At 36.9% G+C, this 17963-nt stretch overlaps 1 protein-coding gene across 1 annotated transcript in view; it reads right to left on the reverse strand.

Moving 5' to 3' along the window:
* The window catches only part of FBXL4 (F-box and leucine rich repeat protein 4), a 62329-nt gene that overhangs the window by 15495 nt on the left and 28871 nt on the right, over positions 1–17963 (reverse strand). The window contains exons 6-8 of the mRNA XM_066547515.1: positions 15358–15571; positions 2974–3045; positions 1960–2272 (exon numbers count right to left, since the gene is read on the reverse strand). Of these exons, the coding sequence (XP_066403612.1) occupies positions 1960–2272; positions 2974–3045; positions 15358–15571 (599 nt within the window). The remainder of the gene's footprint in view (positions 1–1959; positions 2273–2973; positions 3046–15357; positions 15572–17963) is intronic.

Consider the following 17963-nt stretch of genomic DNA (forward strand, 5'->3'; position numbering starts at 1 on the left):
TGTAACCATAGACTGTAGTGGTTACTACATTCAGACAAAAAAATTAACACAGTTTCCTTGCTGTTGCCAAAAAAGCAGGGTAAGTCCTTCCCGTGCATAGTGAATATCACCTTGTACTGACTTGTTTACAGCAAAGGACAACTTCTTTTTCACCTGACCAAGTATTTCTCTGAAGGAAGAATGAAATAATTTTTTGCAGATTATTCATTTTGCAGGAAATTCTACTGGATATCCCCTAGAGGGGATTTATCTGAACGCAACATGCAATCTCACAGGAAAAGTTTGACTACAAATCCATCTGACTCAGAAATATTGGTAAGCACCAGGGAGCAGAACAAACTCCTTTTCCACTTTCACATTACTTTTCAAAAAAAAATCATTAGGATGTTCAACTGAATTAAAATCTGAATTCAAACACTAAAGCAAGCCTTCCCTGCTGTCACACAGGCAACAGTAGAAGTAACAGACTATCCATAAGTTCAACACAGCCAAGTATTGTCTGGGGAGCCTCTGGTGCAGTAAGGTGGTCTGACCGATTGTGGGCAGACACGAGGCCATTGCAACAGAAGCACATGGAAGTGGGTGGTCAGGGGCAGCTAAGTGCTTCTTAGAGACTTAATTCCCTACACCATTTGGAAACTTCTCAGGTCTGAACAGGGCAGTGTGCCCCTGATAATTTAGCTGCAGAGCAGATTCTCTTAAAGATACACAAAACACAGTACCCCTGGGGGCATAAACATATCTACAACTTGAACTAGGTGGAGTTAAGGTTTTTTCTGTTCATATGTCTTTCTCACGTTGGTCAGAAGGCAACTCTCTCAGTTAGGAGTGAGTAAAACTCTTCATCATTATAGAAGAGTGTACTGGAATGCCAATCTGAAGCCATATGGTAAATACTTTGAAATTATAAATGCTGATAAGAATAAATCCTTAAACTTGCTTGGAAAATTATTCATGTTGATGGCTCTCAGTTCTTTGCAGTATCCCTCTCAACCAAAATGTAATATTTTTATTACAATTATTAAACATTAGAAGTATACAGAGCAACTACTTTATTCCCTTTCATTTAAATCTTCCCTTTTCAGCTATCCTGTGAAACTAAGTTGGTAAAACTATGAAGAATTTTCTCCCACACTGATGTCACAAACATCTCTGCTGTCCTACATTATTATAAAAAGAAAACCTCATATGCCACCATAAAAGAATAAATTCAGCATCACACAAAACTACACTTCTCAAAGTCCTTACTCAAGAGTTCAAAGTATATTTACTTTAGATCTCTAAAAATATTTTCAACTATGGAAACTGCAGAGGATTAGAAATTTCAGATTTGCTAAGCTTTTTGACCCCCCCATCACTTCCTTCCCATCTTACTAGAAAGTCTATTTAAGTTTTGTTTTTAATTACCCTTTCATCTTTAATAACTCAAATTCACTTACCGATAAAAGCGATGAAGAAATTCAGTATTGCATAGTACATAATATATATTATATAACATATAAGAAATATTTACTGCACAAAAGCAAAATGTTTATTGATCACAAACTCATGAGATAAATACACTTTGTCACACTTCGCAGAAAAAAAAATACAAACAAAAGCAGAAAGAATTATAAGAAATCTGATCTTCTGATAATCAAAAGAGAAAGGCTTCAGTTAAAAAAGCTGATGGTCATGAAAATAGAAATTAGTGGAAAAAAATCTTGCACTTAAATTCCAGTTTAAGCAATTCATACTCAGCAGTCAAAATACACAGCTGGTATAAATCTACTGGCTTCTGAGTCAGAAATCATGCAGTGAGCAAAACGTCTCTCCTTTTTTTCCTGTGCTAAACCATAATTTTAAGAAACAATTATTTAGCAAATATGTCTGGAAGAAAGTTTTGTCTTAAGGACTCCTTTTTAACTGAAAGGCTTTTGAGACCCGTAAAATAAAGCCAACACTGCCCCCTTCTCTTACCCAATATATCCAGCTGCCGTAGGTGCGTGCAGTTGGCAGCGAGCTCCTCAATGTCTGTGTCACACACAGACCTGTTGGCTGTAAGGAAGAGCTTCTGCAGATTGGGGAGTTTGCGTGCGAGGTTTGTGAAGCAGCCTGTGCTGCTCTGGAGCGTAGGACACCAACCAAGGTCAAGTTCTTCCAAAAGCTGGCAGCCTGAAGCCAACTCCGCGATCCCGCTTTCCGTTATGTTTTTACATCTCCACAAATCCAGACTGCGAAGCTTTTTGCATTTTGCTCCCATCATGCTTGCTATAAGGTCATAGTCTTCAATCTGCAAGGAAAGCAGACACTCCGTCATGTGCAGTGTCATTCCAGACATACAGAGGTGTTTCAAGGTTTGCTTCCTAACACACATAATGCATCTGGCTCAAGCATTTGTCATTTCTAAAAATTGTTCATGGTATGGTACAGTGAGATCTACTTTTATAAGAGACAAAAATAAAATTAAATTCTTATAAACCCCAGACTCAGCTGTTTTTAAATTCACTTAATACTGAGGATCAAACCGCAGCAAAAGTTGTTTCTTTGAAGAAACTTTTCTTTTTGCACAGCTGTTTTCTCCTTTAAAGATGATTATAACAGCTTTTATGACCACAGGAAGTGCAACTACTGAAGAATGATTGAAGTACTCATTTCCATTTTAAGTTGATCAGTTACTGCATCTCCTTATGAAAGTCTTATTAATTACTTGTTAAGTGATTACACATACAGAGAATGCCCAAAAACTTAGAAAAAGGCTGAAGAACTCTGAGAAAGCCTACAAGCCATTTTAGGCCTAACTAAACCAGTACATAACCCTTAAATATATGACAAAGTTGCATTCATCTTGGATTTTCCAAAAGAATAGAGTCTAGTATAACCCTCACATTTAACACACGTTTGTGAAACAAACCCAGATTGGTTCCAAAGCGAGTGCACACACACACAGACACACAGAACCCCCCACACATCCTGAATGGTCCAAGCACTCACCATGACACAGCTGCCCAGGCTGAGGTGCTGCAGCTCCGAGCAGAAGTTCAAAATACTGAGCAGGGCTGTTTGCTGCCACGGGGGAACGCATCAGAAGGAAATAGAGAAAGTGAAACAAAGAGAAGAGGTCAATTAGACATTAAAGGCTGTCACCACATTTCTTGAAATACAGCTCAAAACTCTTTTACAGGTGTCTCAAATGCCACTTAATGAGTCTCTGGGTACTTTACCCATTGATTGGCTTAAAGAAATGGTAATCGTTACAAACCTTTATGCAAGTCACTCTGGATGGGCTTGTGTGCTGCCCTGAAGATAGCCACACCCCACTGACCTATCTGCTCATCTCCCACAGGAGAGCTGGTGAAGAGTGCAGCAAGATCAAATAACAGGCAAGGCCAGCCTGCAAACACAGAGGGCTGGCCACACACCAGGAGAAGAGGGCAGGCTCTGACATTCTCCCATCAGCTGCAGCCTGATGGAGCTGCCAATAGAGCTGCACAGCACCAGGGCTGGGCTGGGGACTTTAATGTCAAAGGCAGCTCCGTGCTGACAAGGATGCTGACAGCCACTGAGCACTTGTCACTACTATCATGCTGACTGAAACAGATATAATGGGTATTTTACACTCCTGTTCCTGCCATTTAAGGTTGCCATTCTTTGCAGAAAGTACTGCACATTGCTCAACCTGAAACTGACTGCAACATCAGACGCACCTTACAAAAGTGCACAGCTGGCCTGTTCCACAAAGGAAACTTGTACAGATTTTTTACCTGTGTTTCTAAGATACAAAAAAATCCTTCTGCACTGTCTGTAGACATATTTTGTTTTGTATTTGGAAATGCTCACAGCATGAAAAAAAGAATATAAGCTGGGATTCACATCACAAATACCTGTGCATCATAATTAAAAGAGCACTTCATTAGGACTTTGTGATCTATATGAGCTTTAAAACAGGACTAGGCTTCACAACATGTTAACAACAAAAATATGTGCATTTCTACAGGATATACAAGAGTTTCTAATAGAAAAAAAACCAAGCAATATACAAATGACAAAGTAATCTACTGCTATTAAGTGTAATTACAACAAGAACACCAGTCAACAATATTTGTATGCAGGGGTAGTATAATTTATAGTTTCTTTAAAGATAAATTTACTTGTTTTCAGAAAACTTATAGTTAAACGCTTTAGTTAGTTTCCCCTGTTACATTCCAATGGAACTTGGCAGAAATATGATCCTTTGCCATATCACCAAGAAGAAACATCTGATTTCTGGAAAGACTGGCAGACACAGAACAGGGACATAGCATGGGGCATTCACAGAGACCATTTCAGACATTTCATTTAGGTGTCTCCAAGGAGCAATTATAAATACCCAACACTTGACATGCTGAATCTTGATTCTAGCTTGGCCTTCTAAGATTTGATTTCCCAAAGGCAGCCTAAAAGTAGATGCTAAGACTAAGCCTTCCTCACATATATCTTGGTAGAAGTCCTACAAAGTCATAGTCCCTTGCTTGCTTGACTTTCATTCACTTGTTAAAGGAAAAGGTAGTGAGGGAATTAAACACAAGCATTAAAAAGACATTATTTAAGAGGTTATTAAGAATATTTTAAGGTTGGTAAATGTGTAAATATCCAATTCATTTTAAATTGAGCAGTTAATAAGCAAATGGTTCATTTGGATCATGAAAGAGGAATAACAACTCAAAGACAATGAGACACTGTCTTTCTTATTCAACTCACTGAAAGTTATGAGCTTCAAAACCTACTCAGATGCACAAATTAAAAGCAAAATCCTCAAATCCCTGTCTGCAAACCTTAAATATTGGAGCTAAAAAAAATCAGTCTCTAAGAGCACACAGAGCTCCAAACAAGGTTTCTGCAGGTATTCAGATATCTCCACAGGAAAGCTGAATATATTGCTGCATTCCACCAAGTCTTTCAGTAATGGTTTCCAGATTGGAATTTAAACACTGGCCTGAAAGAATGGGAAACAGCAATCTCTTTCCTTACTTGACACAAACAGTACAAAAGTGAACAGTCACTCTGAACAGCTAGAAGGATGTGAGATCAATTCCATGCCTCTTCTGAGAGGGATGAAATACAGAGGAGGATTAGTTCATAGTTATCTTGATAGATAATTGAGCTCCATGTGTTAACTTCAACAGGAATATCATGGATCTCTAAGAGTACCATTTTAGTCCCTCTCTTTTTTAAGACAGTCCTTCCTGTACTGTCATGCACTGAGGCTACATTTTCAAAGGTCTTTTCACAATCTATTACTTTAAACCATTATTTAAAAAACAAAACCAACTTTTTTTAAAAGCACTAGAAATTTGAATAATAGAAGGGAGCTTGGTAGAACACCATGTCATACCATCACAAATCATGCCAAGTCAAGCCCAAGAGTAAACAACCACATACTCAACATTCATTTCACTGGCTATATTAATTCCTCTTCTGGGGCTCACACATGCCCACACACAGCAAACCAGATTTCCTTCAGACGCAGTGTCTGTTCTTCTGTAACTGAGGTGGGCTTTGCATATGTCATGCAAGAAGAAAAAACTCATTGTGCATGCCTAGCTATGTCTCAGTCAGTTGAGAATCCAGGTGGCAAAAGACATGAAAATAGCAGGAGAGAATGGCAGCTCACAGAATCCATATGCACTCCATATAGGAGGACGATCATTGTAATAACCTGTCTGTGTCAAGCCATCTGTCAGTACAACAGCATGAGCGACACCACTCCTACTGCAGCAAAGGAGAACAGCAAGGCAGTCACCCCATCCTGGAGCTCTAACAGGCCAACTTTCCTGTGTTAGAGTGCTTCACAAGACAAGCCTGAACCTGGAGTCTAACTTCACTTTCTTGGCCAAGCAGAGACACTCAAATCAAAGACTATCCATCTAACAACATTCTTCAGCCTAGCAGCCAAGACATTTACAGTTTGGAGATTTTTTGAGTTTTCCCTGAAACAAAGGCAAAATTTAACTTTGTACCTGCTCCCTTTTAAAGGGATTGAGAGAGAGTGAATGATTACTGAAACCCACAAAAAAACACTCTAGAAACAAACTTTAGATAAGATTTACTTTTGCTTAACGGAATCACGGCATCAGTGGCCTAAATTTCTTTTGCCATCCAAGGAAAACAAAACCTACCAAAATAATCAATATTTATAAGATGCCACAGACAACAGGAGAAGTTCAAAGTGAGTGAATAAAATGGTCTGCTCTATCCTCCATTCCCAGGAAAGAGGTTTTTAGATGAGGAAAACAGAGTGAAGAAGTTGTTTTCAGAAAGAAGACTGTGATGTCTAACTGATTGGAAGGATATGACAGTGCTGCTAAACACAACCTTACAGAGCATATTTCAGAAATATTTTAAGGCATAAGAGTCATAAACCTTAGAAACAGGGAAGATGGCCTGCAGATTCTCTGAAATCTTTATATACAGGTACAACAAATGTCTCTCAGAAAGGACATCAACACAGCTGATCCTGGCTTGAACAGGAGATGAGATTACCATCTGAAATCCTACTTTTCTCCACACAGGACAGGTGACAGGTCTGTCCAAACATCAAAGTCCTTCCTCCACCCTGTAAGACACACCTGGACACACACAATAATACTTAGTGGGACACAGTTCTGTGCTATGTATACTTTCAAATAAACGGGTGGTATTGGACTAAATTGTATCCTACCTGTCTTTGTAAAGGCCTTGGCCATCACACAAGTTCTGACTTCAATGTTGAAAAAGTAATGCTGGTTTGAACAGACACCCCCCAGCAGAAAAACCAAACACTGGTGTCAGAGCAATATACTTGGCAAGACTGAATCTTGCTTGGCTTTTTCCAGGATTTTTTTACGTTCATGATCCAGCAAAAAACACAAATCATTTCTGATGTTAGTATGATGAAAGCATCTAACAGATAGCCTGAGCTCAAAGTCTGTTCAAACAGAAAACCCTTCTGTCTCTGGCAGATGTGACTCACCTGTGAAAGATACACTTAGAACATTTAACTATTTACTCATTGCAGTTTCATTGTCAAGTAGTTAGAGATTTAAAAATATAAAAAGGATTAAAAAATACAAATGATGCACTATAATATGGCTATCACATAACAAATGCACTACTATGCCACAAGGCATGAAAATAAGTGCACCACAGTGTGACTCTGGAAGATTAAAGGAAGAGCTTAAGAAAAACAACATTTTGCTTTGGGTTAGAGAAGAAATAGTCTGCAGCTTTTAATTAACTTTCTATAGATAAATCTTGTAAGATACTTTTAAATTTGTAACTGTTTTACTCGAGACAAACAACAGGTTGTTTTCTTCCTCTTCTCAGAAGAGCCATGTCTGACATAAATTGGGAATTCTTCCAGTCTCTCAATATAAAACAAGAGCCTAAGTCTTTTAAAATACTTTTATTCTTCTGCAATTGTTTCTTCAAATTTTTCAGTGACGTTATTGCTAAGACAAAGGAATCTAAAAATTACCTGTAGATAATTAAAGACTGCTTTCTCCCTTCCCTGGCTCACTATGTTTTTAATCAGAGTTACTAATTCTCCAGTTGACCTTTTTGTTGAAGAAGAAATTGAATTATATAGGATTTAATTTTGTATTTTTAACATTAAAAATCCATGACACTAGTAGAAAATATTTCCTTCAATAGCCAACCCCACAATCCTGCCTCAATGAGGAGGGGTAAATGTAGTAAAGAGGAGGTAACTCCACAGGATGCTTTTAAGTATTCTGTCTTCCTCAAAACTATCAAAGCCAATGAGTTTTGAATAAATTCCTTAAAATTATTTAAACCTGAGATACTGAAAGAAAAAAAACAAACCCGGAGAACTGTGAAGGCCAAGCCAATGAAATCTATGTCTCTCTCAAGCCCACCAATCACATCCATAATTCTCAGAAGATGATTCATTAGTAGAACAATAAAAATATTCTTAGAACTGCACAGAAAGGCTCCTCTGTTCATGATCTGAGCAGAAGATTACCTTTTGTCTCCAAAAGGTTTAAATTTACAGCAAGGGATGCTGGAATTGGCTGACTTACCCAGAGAAACACACAATTGTGGGAACAGATTAGAGTAAAACATCTCTAACTTCAGCACACACACCATGAGTGCTACTTACTGTAGCTAAATTAAAATGTTATTTTCAAATAGTTGATGTATCAGTCTACCTTAAGCCAGTGAAATAGCATTCCATAGCCACCACACCTATAAAAGTTTTGGCATACTAGAACTACCTATAGTAAAAAACCCAACCAACCAAACAAGGAAGTCCTCAAAAGAAACCAATTCTATTTCAATCTGAGTGCCAGTACTGCTATAGATATTTGTAATTACAAACACCCTCCATACAAATGCAAAATACAATCTTGTTAAGACTGTCAAAAGCAATTAAAAATCTACAGAAATTCACAATTCTTATTTTTTCCTCCCTTTGGCATTATACAGCACTAAAGGAAAGCCAAAACTCAACTGTTTGGGTGAGGGGACTTTCTTGGCACAGTCTGTGAAAGAACTAAGTCAGAAATTACTTGGCACCTGCTATTCTACCACAACAATTAAAAACCTCATTGGATGTAAAGCCAGAATTCTGTAAACTTCTACTGAACCGCGCCTTTTGGAAGGTACAACAGGGCAAACCAATATAGCCTGTAAGTAAAAAAAGGTCTACTTCAGGAATTTCCAGGTAGTGTACTTCTGCATCTAAAAACCTACAATCATGCTGCAGCAGTCCTCAAAAGCAATTTTTTTTAACAGAAAGGAGAATGTAATACATTAATAATGCAGAAAACCAAATGTAGGATAATGGTGAAACACAACTTTCATCTAAATCTGCTCCAACAAAGAAATTGTACAATATGATTTTCCCTCCCATTTTCTGCCACACTCACAGTATTTCAAAGCATCAAGATAATTGCAGTTCCAGACTTCTTGGTCTATGATATTTCAAAACAATTATGCTAAAGATACGAGGTACTGTGAGTGGTTTATAGAGAGGAGATGCATGCTAATAAACATGTGAGAGTCAGTGGTTTAACCAGATGAAATAACTACAAAATTAATTTTTTATAATTATAAAGTAATTATAATTACAAAGTAATACAAAGTCTTAGTTTTCAGAAAAAGTTTTCATACCTGCTGGTTGCCCAGAAAGCACTCATTTTCAGATTACTTCTAAGGGTTTTGAGTTCTGAGTATAAATACCTATACTCAGTAGCTTATTTTTTACAGAAAAAACCCACACCTGGGGATTGTACACAAACATTCAATAATACACGAAATACACAACACATTATTTCTTGTTATATCTAGAGGTCTACAGAGCTATTCAAGTTGCTCACCTTCTATTGGTCTATTTTTCACTATAGGTTAATTTTCAGCTAAATAAAATGTTACAGAAAATGTCAGGGAATCATATGTTACATTAGAACTAAATGGTGGCCAAATTTGTTTAATGCTTAAGTCCTTCAGTTCCCTGAGCTATTTCATGAGGGAACAAATAGAAGAGGTCACCTCACCCTTTACAATGTTGTTTCTGTGGCCTTTTGGAAGAACAAGATGATGCCCATATAGTCCCAGAGAGAGAGAGAGATATCCCCTGCAAGTATCCAATCACTTTGTGGCCAGAAATGATTATACCTCCTAAACAACCTTAGACAATCCTTTCCTCAAATTTTCCAGAAGAAAAAAGGTTGAGCTTTGTAACAAACTGAACTTCCTGCAACTTAAAAAAGGATGTTAAGTTATGTACAGTATTTCAAGTCCTTACACACACCCCTATGTAGAGTATCCTATATAGTATCACACATCAGAGAACCTCAGTCAAGATTCTTTATATCTATCCTCATACCACAGCTACCAAATGAGTAAGTTGCTACTACACAAATTTTATTGACAGAAGAAGTGTAGCATACAGAAACCTTCCAACTGGCCATGGTCAGAGATCAGGAACACAAAGCTCCCAGGTTAAATTCCCAATTAGTGTCATCAGCACTATGAGAATCACAGAAGAGCTAAGCATGGGAAGGAACTTCTGGAAACTGTTTAGCTCAGACCACCTGGATCCAGCTCTGCTGGCATCTGCAAACCAACTGAAAAATGCTGGCAAGAGATGTAGGACCCAGTCCCTTTCCAGGATGAGGCCCCCACCCTGTCCTTAAATACCACAATCACAAGGGTAATGAGTAATGCCCTCTGCCATTAATGCAGACAATTTTCTTTTATAGATTCCAAATAAACATGGCAGCAAATCATTTTCCTCCATTCTAGAAGCTGGCATTAGAACAGGAATTCTATTCTCCCCCAGGTATCCATCAGCTATCACCCTGGATGATAAAACAGGGAGAGAAACATGATGAAAAGGGAGACAATTGAAATGTATTCATTAAAAATCTGCTGCCCATATCTCCCTAATGCACATGGATTATAGGACCATTTCTGAGATATCATTTTTAAGACTGTGATAAAACTTCTGTCTCCAAAACTTTATGACACATTTCAAGACACTGATACAATATGGACACTCCTAAGTGTGAGGCAAGAGAAGAACAAGGTGGAATGAGCCTCATTAACAAGTGCAGGTGCAGCCTCTCAAAAGTCAGAACAACCTGGCTCTTCAGAAACACACCCAGTATCATTTGCAAGCTGGGATTCAGAATATACAGGGGCACCTTTCTGTTCTCTACACCTACTTGGCAGTGCCAGGGGCACAGCAGGGACTGGGACACAGCAACACAGCAATTACTGAATTAATTCAATGAAAGTAATACTCTCTGCAGTTAATTAAATTACTGTATTTTGATTTTGCTGTATTTGGTCAAATTATGTCCTCCCTTATGTCTGCAAATCTGTTTTACACATTCTTCTTCCCCCTCACTTCACATTACAGGCTCAAACAACCAAATTCCACACTGTGAGCCTGACATGAAATGAAAAAGCACCATCAAGGCCCTTGTATCACATGATTGTCACTGACTCAACTTGATTCCAAGAATCCACATTCCAGCTAGAGCCTTTCACCTTTTTTTTTCCACTATTTGCTTGCAACTCTTCATCCTAAAGGTTCATACCCAAGCCAATGGAACTTTGCCCAAACTGAAACAATAAACTTTAAACAATAGCTCTCAAAAGTATGATGTGACCCATAATAGGGTATTTCTGAAAACACTGTTGGACATTTTTATGGCAACATTAAATGTTATATTGCTCATAGTATAAGAAAATAAGAGTTATTACATTCACTGCTATGATTCTTCTGCTTCTTTTTGGCATCCAGGATTTCCAGTGTCCTCTCTTGCAGCTACCCAAGTTCCAAATTTGCTTTTGGTTAAAATTATCAGAGATAAAATCTATAAATACAACACTTGCTTTAAAATGTGTGAAAAAAAGTCCTTTGTCCATTGTAATTAGATTTGAATTTAGTTCATTTTGTATCTCAAATATAATTGCAATACAATCTTTACTTTTTTTTTCTTTACACATTAGAAAGATTTCAGAATATCATGCAATATGAAATATATCATCTTACATTAAAATTTACACCCATCAGTAAGAAGACTGACAAGTTCTCCTACTGTAATTGTGGCTTTGGTTTCTTTAAATATACATTTTTGGCTGCATTATTTATATGGACTAAATACTTCACAATAAGCATTCAATTAAGATAATATTCATGCTCAAGGATAAAGATGTGCATTGCCAATTACTGTATACAACAATATATTGTTCATTGTATTCTTCAAAAGTACCAAGGCCAACAAGTGCTTAAGTTATGCTGTGAATACACTCAACAAATAAACATTAAGGAGTTATGTATCAGTAAATACTAATTCCACCAGCACAAAAATCCCACAAGTATAACAGTGGTGTTGAGTACAAAGAAATTACATTTATAAAAAGTTGAGATCAGTTTCTTAAAGCAAGACACAAATTATCATAATCAAACAACCTTTAAGAATCTCTAATGAACTTAAAGCACTGGAAAAGTGAGCCACATTTGGTGGGGAGGAGGATAGCCATGCAGGACACATTTTTTAGTAATTGAAAAGTTATTTAAAGTCACTGGACTTTCTTTCTTCTAACAGAAATGTTGAAATCATTCAAAGGTATTGGAAGCCTCAATTCAGAGGTTAGAAAACAATTTTATACACAGAACTTCACACTCAATATGTCAAGGAAATAACATTACTTGTGGCCTTAAGAATCAACAGGGTTAAGACCAAAGACTACAACATTCTCCAGAGGGTACAGCAATGTTCCAAAGCAGTAGTACACTAAGTAGCAAAACACCAGCCTTGCCCATTTCACTAAAAACATACACTTAAAAACTCCAGCTTTTGATTACAGAAACAATGGCAACATTTTTAAATACAAAACCTATTCAAAGCAAACAGCTAAAGTGAGAAGAAACTGTAATTACAATTGCTCAGACAACATAACATTATTAAATTTATTGAGTTTCCATTGCCCTCAAAATCTATGCACTTAAAAAAAATCATTAATAGTAGTCAGTGTTTCAGCAGAGTGTTTCCTTAGAATTTATTTGTTAGTGTCACAGTTAATCATATACCTGGAAAAAGTATAACAAATACTTTAAATTTAGATGTTGAAAGAATTTTTTTCCTCTTTTTCAGTGTTAAAAGGCAGAAAAGGAAAAGGCTACAGTAGGACTTATACTGCAAGAAAATCCTGGATCTGGGCAGGTACTTGGGAGTGTGTATGGGAGAAATACCATTTATTTTATTAAAATATTAATTCTGTATTTTTATTAAGCATAATAATGCAAAACCAGAAACAGCATTATTATATGCTGACCAATAGGATGGAAAATCTTCATCTCTTCCTGTGTTATTTAATCACACGTCCAAATCCACAACCAAGAGAAAAAATTGTACTATTTACCCAGATGTGCTCAAACACATGAAAATTTTGTAGTTTATTTTGCTCACTGCTTGGTTTAGGAAAAAAAGTAAGCCCCTGAATTATTTAGGAAAACAATCTAAATGAAATGAACTGATTTTTCTTTTGGTTTCTTCTTCTTGGATTTTGAAACAGAACTTTAACAGAGCACTGTATCAGCTCTGTTACACATGATAACACATACTTGTTATCAGTTTGCATTTTTTTCTTAGTGGATTCACAGCCTCAGATTCTTTTCACTGAGCAGATCCAGTTGGCAACAATACAATGCCAAGTTCTTGGTTAATCATTAGCATTGTTCCTCTGTTTGCTCCTCAGAAGCTCCAACAATGAAGACAGCAGTAGAAATTTCACAAAAATCGAGAATCCTAACAGTTCTTTGACAAGTTTCAGAGAAGTCTCAATCACTTGACAGCATGCTTGATCAATCTATCCTTTTTTGCATATAGCCATCACTTACTAACAAGATTTCTGTACTAGCTGAAAAGTACAGAAGGAATGGCAGCCTATTTTGTACAGATAACCAAAGGTTTGCACTAAGAGAAGCTCATATTGAGAAAGATAATGTTATTTCTAAAAATCTGTGACTTTTGTAGTTCTAATGCTCTAATTCAAGTCCTATGCCACATCTTCATTCTTTCCCTTCTATTTTTTGACCTGTGATGCACAATGTATACTGTTAAGTGGCTTCATATTAACAAGTAATACCCAAACATCGTCTCAAATTTACCTATTTAAATTTCCAGAAATTTCTCTTCCACTGTTTATTAGGAACATTGCCTTTTTTTCAAACATACATATAAAATGGAAACACAATCATGTATAAACTTGATTATGAATGAATGTTCTTGTCAGCTACAAGCAGAGGCATGTCCATACACATGTAAGGGAAAAGTGAATCTTCACAATGTAAGGGCTTCAAAGTCAGGAAGTATTTACCCACATTCAGTTTAATTTCAAGCTCTGCTCAGCAAAGCAGTAGCAGAGGAATGAGTTACCAATCACCTCAGAGTACATTTCATCTGCTGCACTATTACAAGCATGAAGTCTCAAACTTCAGAAGTTACCTGAGTAGAATCAAGAAGATTCTGATCAATCAACAGTAAAAAAAATAAAATAATAAAATCACTACCTCTGATACAATGATCTTTCCTGGATCTGAAAAAGCTTTGTGAATTAGAGCCAACAGTCAAAATGAAATAAAAAGGTTTACCCAAGATTAACAAAAAGACTAGTATTGTAGAAACAGAACAGATACACCCAAGGCACCAATACAGCTCTATTCAAAAAATGCAGGGCTCACCAATTTTCTTTGTGGTTTGAAGAAAATAATACTTGCTTCAATACAGAGAGCAGCCACCACAAAGTCATGGTGACTGCACACAGTAAGCATCACTCAACACCAGGTAGATCACCCTTCAATCTGCCTTGTGTTACCCACTCCATTACAGACACCTGGCTGGAACTTGGCACAAACAGACTTAGGATTCACCAAATAAAGGACAACAAGACCCAACTAACTCTAACATGTGTGTCAGGTGCTTATGAATGCAATATTTAATCTTAACTCCAGATGTCCCTTGCACATCTGGTTGACAGAACCTACTGTTCCAACTTCACTCCCTTCATCACACCACAGATTAACACCCCACACAATCCAGAGTCACAGCCTGACTTCTGTGCACCAAAAGCACAAACACAAGTAACACACACAACCAAATCCTTCTTAAAATGTTAAATCTAGAATTAGAAGCTAGGAAAAAAGCCTGCAGAGACATGGGTTTGCCCCCATTCTGGCACAGCTTTTGCAACACAAAAGTAGAACAGCTCCCAGGTAAACCATGCTGGCAAGGTTGTAACACCTAAGCAATGTAGCTACTGAGAGAGAATGGAATTTTTCTGATTCAAACTGCTAAGTTTATAGGGATACAATATTTGTAAAATGTAGCAAACTACAACAGACTTCTCAGCTACTTGTAGCACACAAAGCCATTCCATCTTAGAGAGGAAATGTGTTGCAGCAAGCAGTAACAACTCTGATTTGGGCAAGTAACTGTATAAAGAGGCAATTTTTAGACTGTAAATGAAAAGTTTTATGAAAAACTTGTGTTCTGTGTCTCAATTACTGGTAATATACAAAGACTGTAGGAATCTAGAAATTTGTAATTTTAAAAATTTGTAATTTTACCACATTGCTTAAAACAGGTGGTGAAAAGTCACCAACCTACCATGAAAGTTAAAACATGCAGGCCAAAAACTATTCTGAAAATAAAAAACCATCCTAAGGTTTTTGAAACTACCTTTGGATTTTCTGAATTTAGCTCTGAACTGACACTTAAAATACTAATTTACTTCTTCATTATTGGGAAAAAACCAAACCCCAAACCAGCTTTATCAGGATTGGAAATACTTATTGCAAAGGTTGAAAATAGCTGTTCCTACCTCCACTTTCGTTCTGTAGAGAATGAGACGCTTTAGGCTGCCCACTTTGGCTATGTGGTTGAAAGCCTGAGGTGGTATTTTATCACATGATGAGAGATTTAACTCCTGAAGATTTGGACACATTTCAGTGATGACCTCCAAGCATGTTTCATTGAGGAAATGGCCACAAGACAACTCAAGACGTACTAGTTCAGAGCCACAGACTTTCAGGAACCTGTAAAAGAAGCCCATGTTTTAAGTGAAAAATTAACATACTTTCAGGTGAGAGTCTGAATACTGTCAAAACCTCAACCGTGCAAACCAGGAAATAATTCTTTTCAACAAAGAAAAGACAATAGTCTTGAAAATTCTGTTTTGATTTAGGAGGTTAGAACATGCTTTGTTATTAACTCTGAGATAATGGAGCAAAGTAAAACACTGATCATATTTGAAATGTTTTAAAACAGCTGAAAGCCAATTTTGACAATGGCCTGCAAGTTTACACCAATAATTTCATATTTATCTCAGAAAGATCTGCAAATATAAAAATTAGGTTAAACAAATACTTTTAAACAGATTATCTATTCAGAACTGCTTTAAGACTTCCAGGCAAAAAAAATCTCATTCTTTTCATTAACAAGTCAGAATCAATACCTGCTAGCTGTTCTAGAATACAAATTCCTAAGGAATATATGGAATATATTCCTTTCATTGGAATTATAAAAAATTAATATATCATATGAGAAAAGACCCAAAATGTAGAAACTTTGATGGTCTCTGTATTTTGCTTTCCTGTCAGAGATCTTGTGTCAGAATCTCAAGCTCTTTTATCTCTAATCCGAGTTTTAACCAAAATGACACAAACTTAGTCCCTTTTCATTTCAAAGATAACCTTCAAACTGTAAATTAACCACTAGGCCTGTAAGCTTGATATTTAATAAGATTAAAAAGCCCACACAATTGCCATGCTTATATTTTGATAGTTCCTCCAGTAGAAAAACTAGTGTCTTAAACTACAGGTTATAATGAGTTTCCCATGTTATTTCCTAGAATAATGGATCTACACGTGAAAGAGCATGAATTAGTTTCTCTTAATAAATATTCTGATCTGTTCTCTTACCAGTTCTATCCTACAAAAACATTCAGGCAGACAAAAGCAGCTTCAGGTTCTGACACTTCCACCATGAAGTCAATATTACTTCTTGGGTTTAACTGATGGAATAAAAATGGCAGACCAACACAAGGCTCCTGCTTACACAAAAACTCCTATTGCTGCAAGGAAAGAGTTATTATCCTTCCCAAGCATTTGTTCATGCTGAAGCTTAGTATGAAATTGCTGCTGGTCTTAGAAGACACACTCAGGGAGGCATTCCTTAATGACACCCCAAGCCCAAGACTTGAAATCCATCTTTCAAGATCCAAGTTTTCAAGCTGCCTCTTTTCCTTATTTTTTCCTTACTCACTCAAGTCATACTTGCTGTTCATTATCACCTTTCTTTATTCCTTTCACCTTGCATATTACATGACCTTAGTGTGATTATATAGATCCTATGTAATACAGAGGGGAAAGGAGATTCCAGGGTGGCATCTCCATCCCTGGAATGGAGTCACCTGAAAAGAGTCACCTGAAACCTTGACTGACCTGATCTAGCGTTGGGGACACTGGCACTTCAAGTGGGAGCTTGGAGTAGACGACCTTCAGAGGTCCCTAACATCCAACATTTCTATGAGCCTAAGCAAACAGAAACAAAGAGAGGGTCTGAGACACTCAGGAAGGGGAGACATAAGCCTCAGAGCCACAGGAGTTCTGCCATGGATGGTCTGCAAGTCTACTCCTCCACTGTTTTTTTTCTAACTCTGCAGTCTCTATTTAGGCTCTATTTTAGCTTTTAAAGTCAGACTTTAATAAAACACCAAGCAGTTTCCATACTGGATACAGTGAATGCACAGAGACTGGTAAGCCTTCTTGTGGCAATGTCAGAGCTGAAATGACACAACAATCCACAAGAATTAACATCAGGTATTTAAACATTTAAGTGCTATTTTAGATTAGCAATAGAGTTCAACACTATTATGGAGAAATGCAGGATGGAAATCCCCTGGAAATCAGAGTAGAGATATATGGATACATTGCTGATTACCAATTAGCCAATTCCTCTATTTAATGAGTGCTTTAACAATACATTCACACAGCTTCTTTCATCAACAAATTATCAGGTTTGTTTGAATGATGGTATTTTCCATAAAACTTTGTCAGTCACCACTTATTATACCTCTAGCTTTTAATTTGTTAACAAATAAATATTTTATGAATTACTCTATTACAATAATGGATGTTAGTTTAACTGCCATATAATTTAACAGGGCTTGGCTGTTATAAATGTTAGCAGAGATCAATGCTTTTCTCCTTCTAGGACTATTAAAAGTTAACATTACCAGGTCAGGGAAACACTCAGTTAACCCCCTAGACAAGGAGAAGAACTCCAGGCTCACCAGCTGGAGGAATTATTATCCTCATAACATTTTATTTAAACTCATTACACTTGAAACACACAGACAGAGACCAAACACAGTGACAGCAACAAGCACTGCCCTTCATGGCTTTGCTGCCTTGTTGGAAAAGGTTA

This window comes from Molothrus aeneus, chromosome 3 (genome assembly GCF_037042795.1).
Source record: "Molothrus aeneus isolate 106 chromosome 3, BPBGC_Maene_1.0, whole genome shotgun sequence".
In the NCBI taxonomy this organism is placed as follows: domain Eukaryota; kingdom Metazoa; phylum Chordata; class Aves; order Passeriformes; family Icteridae; genus Molothrus; species Molothrus aeneus.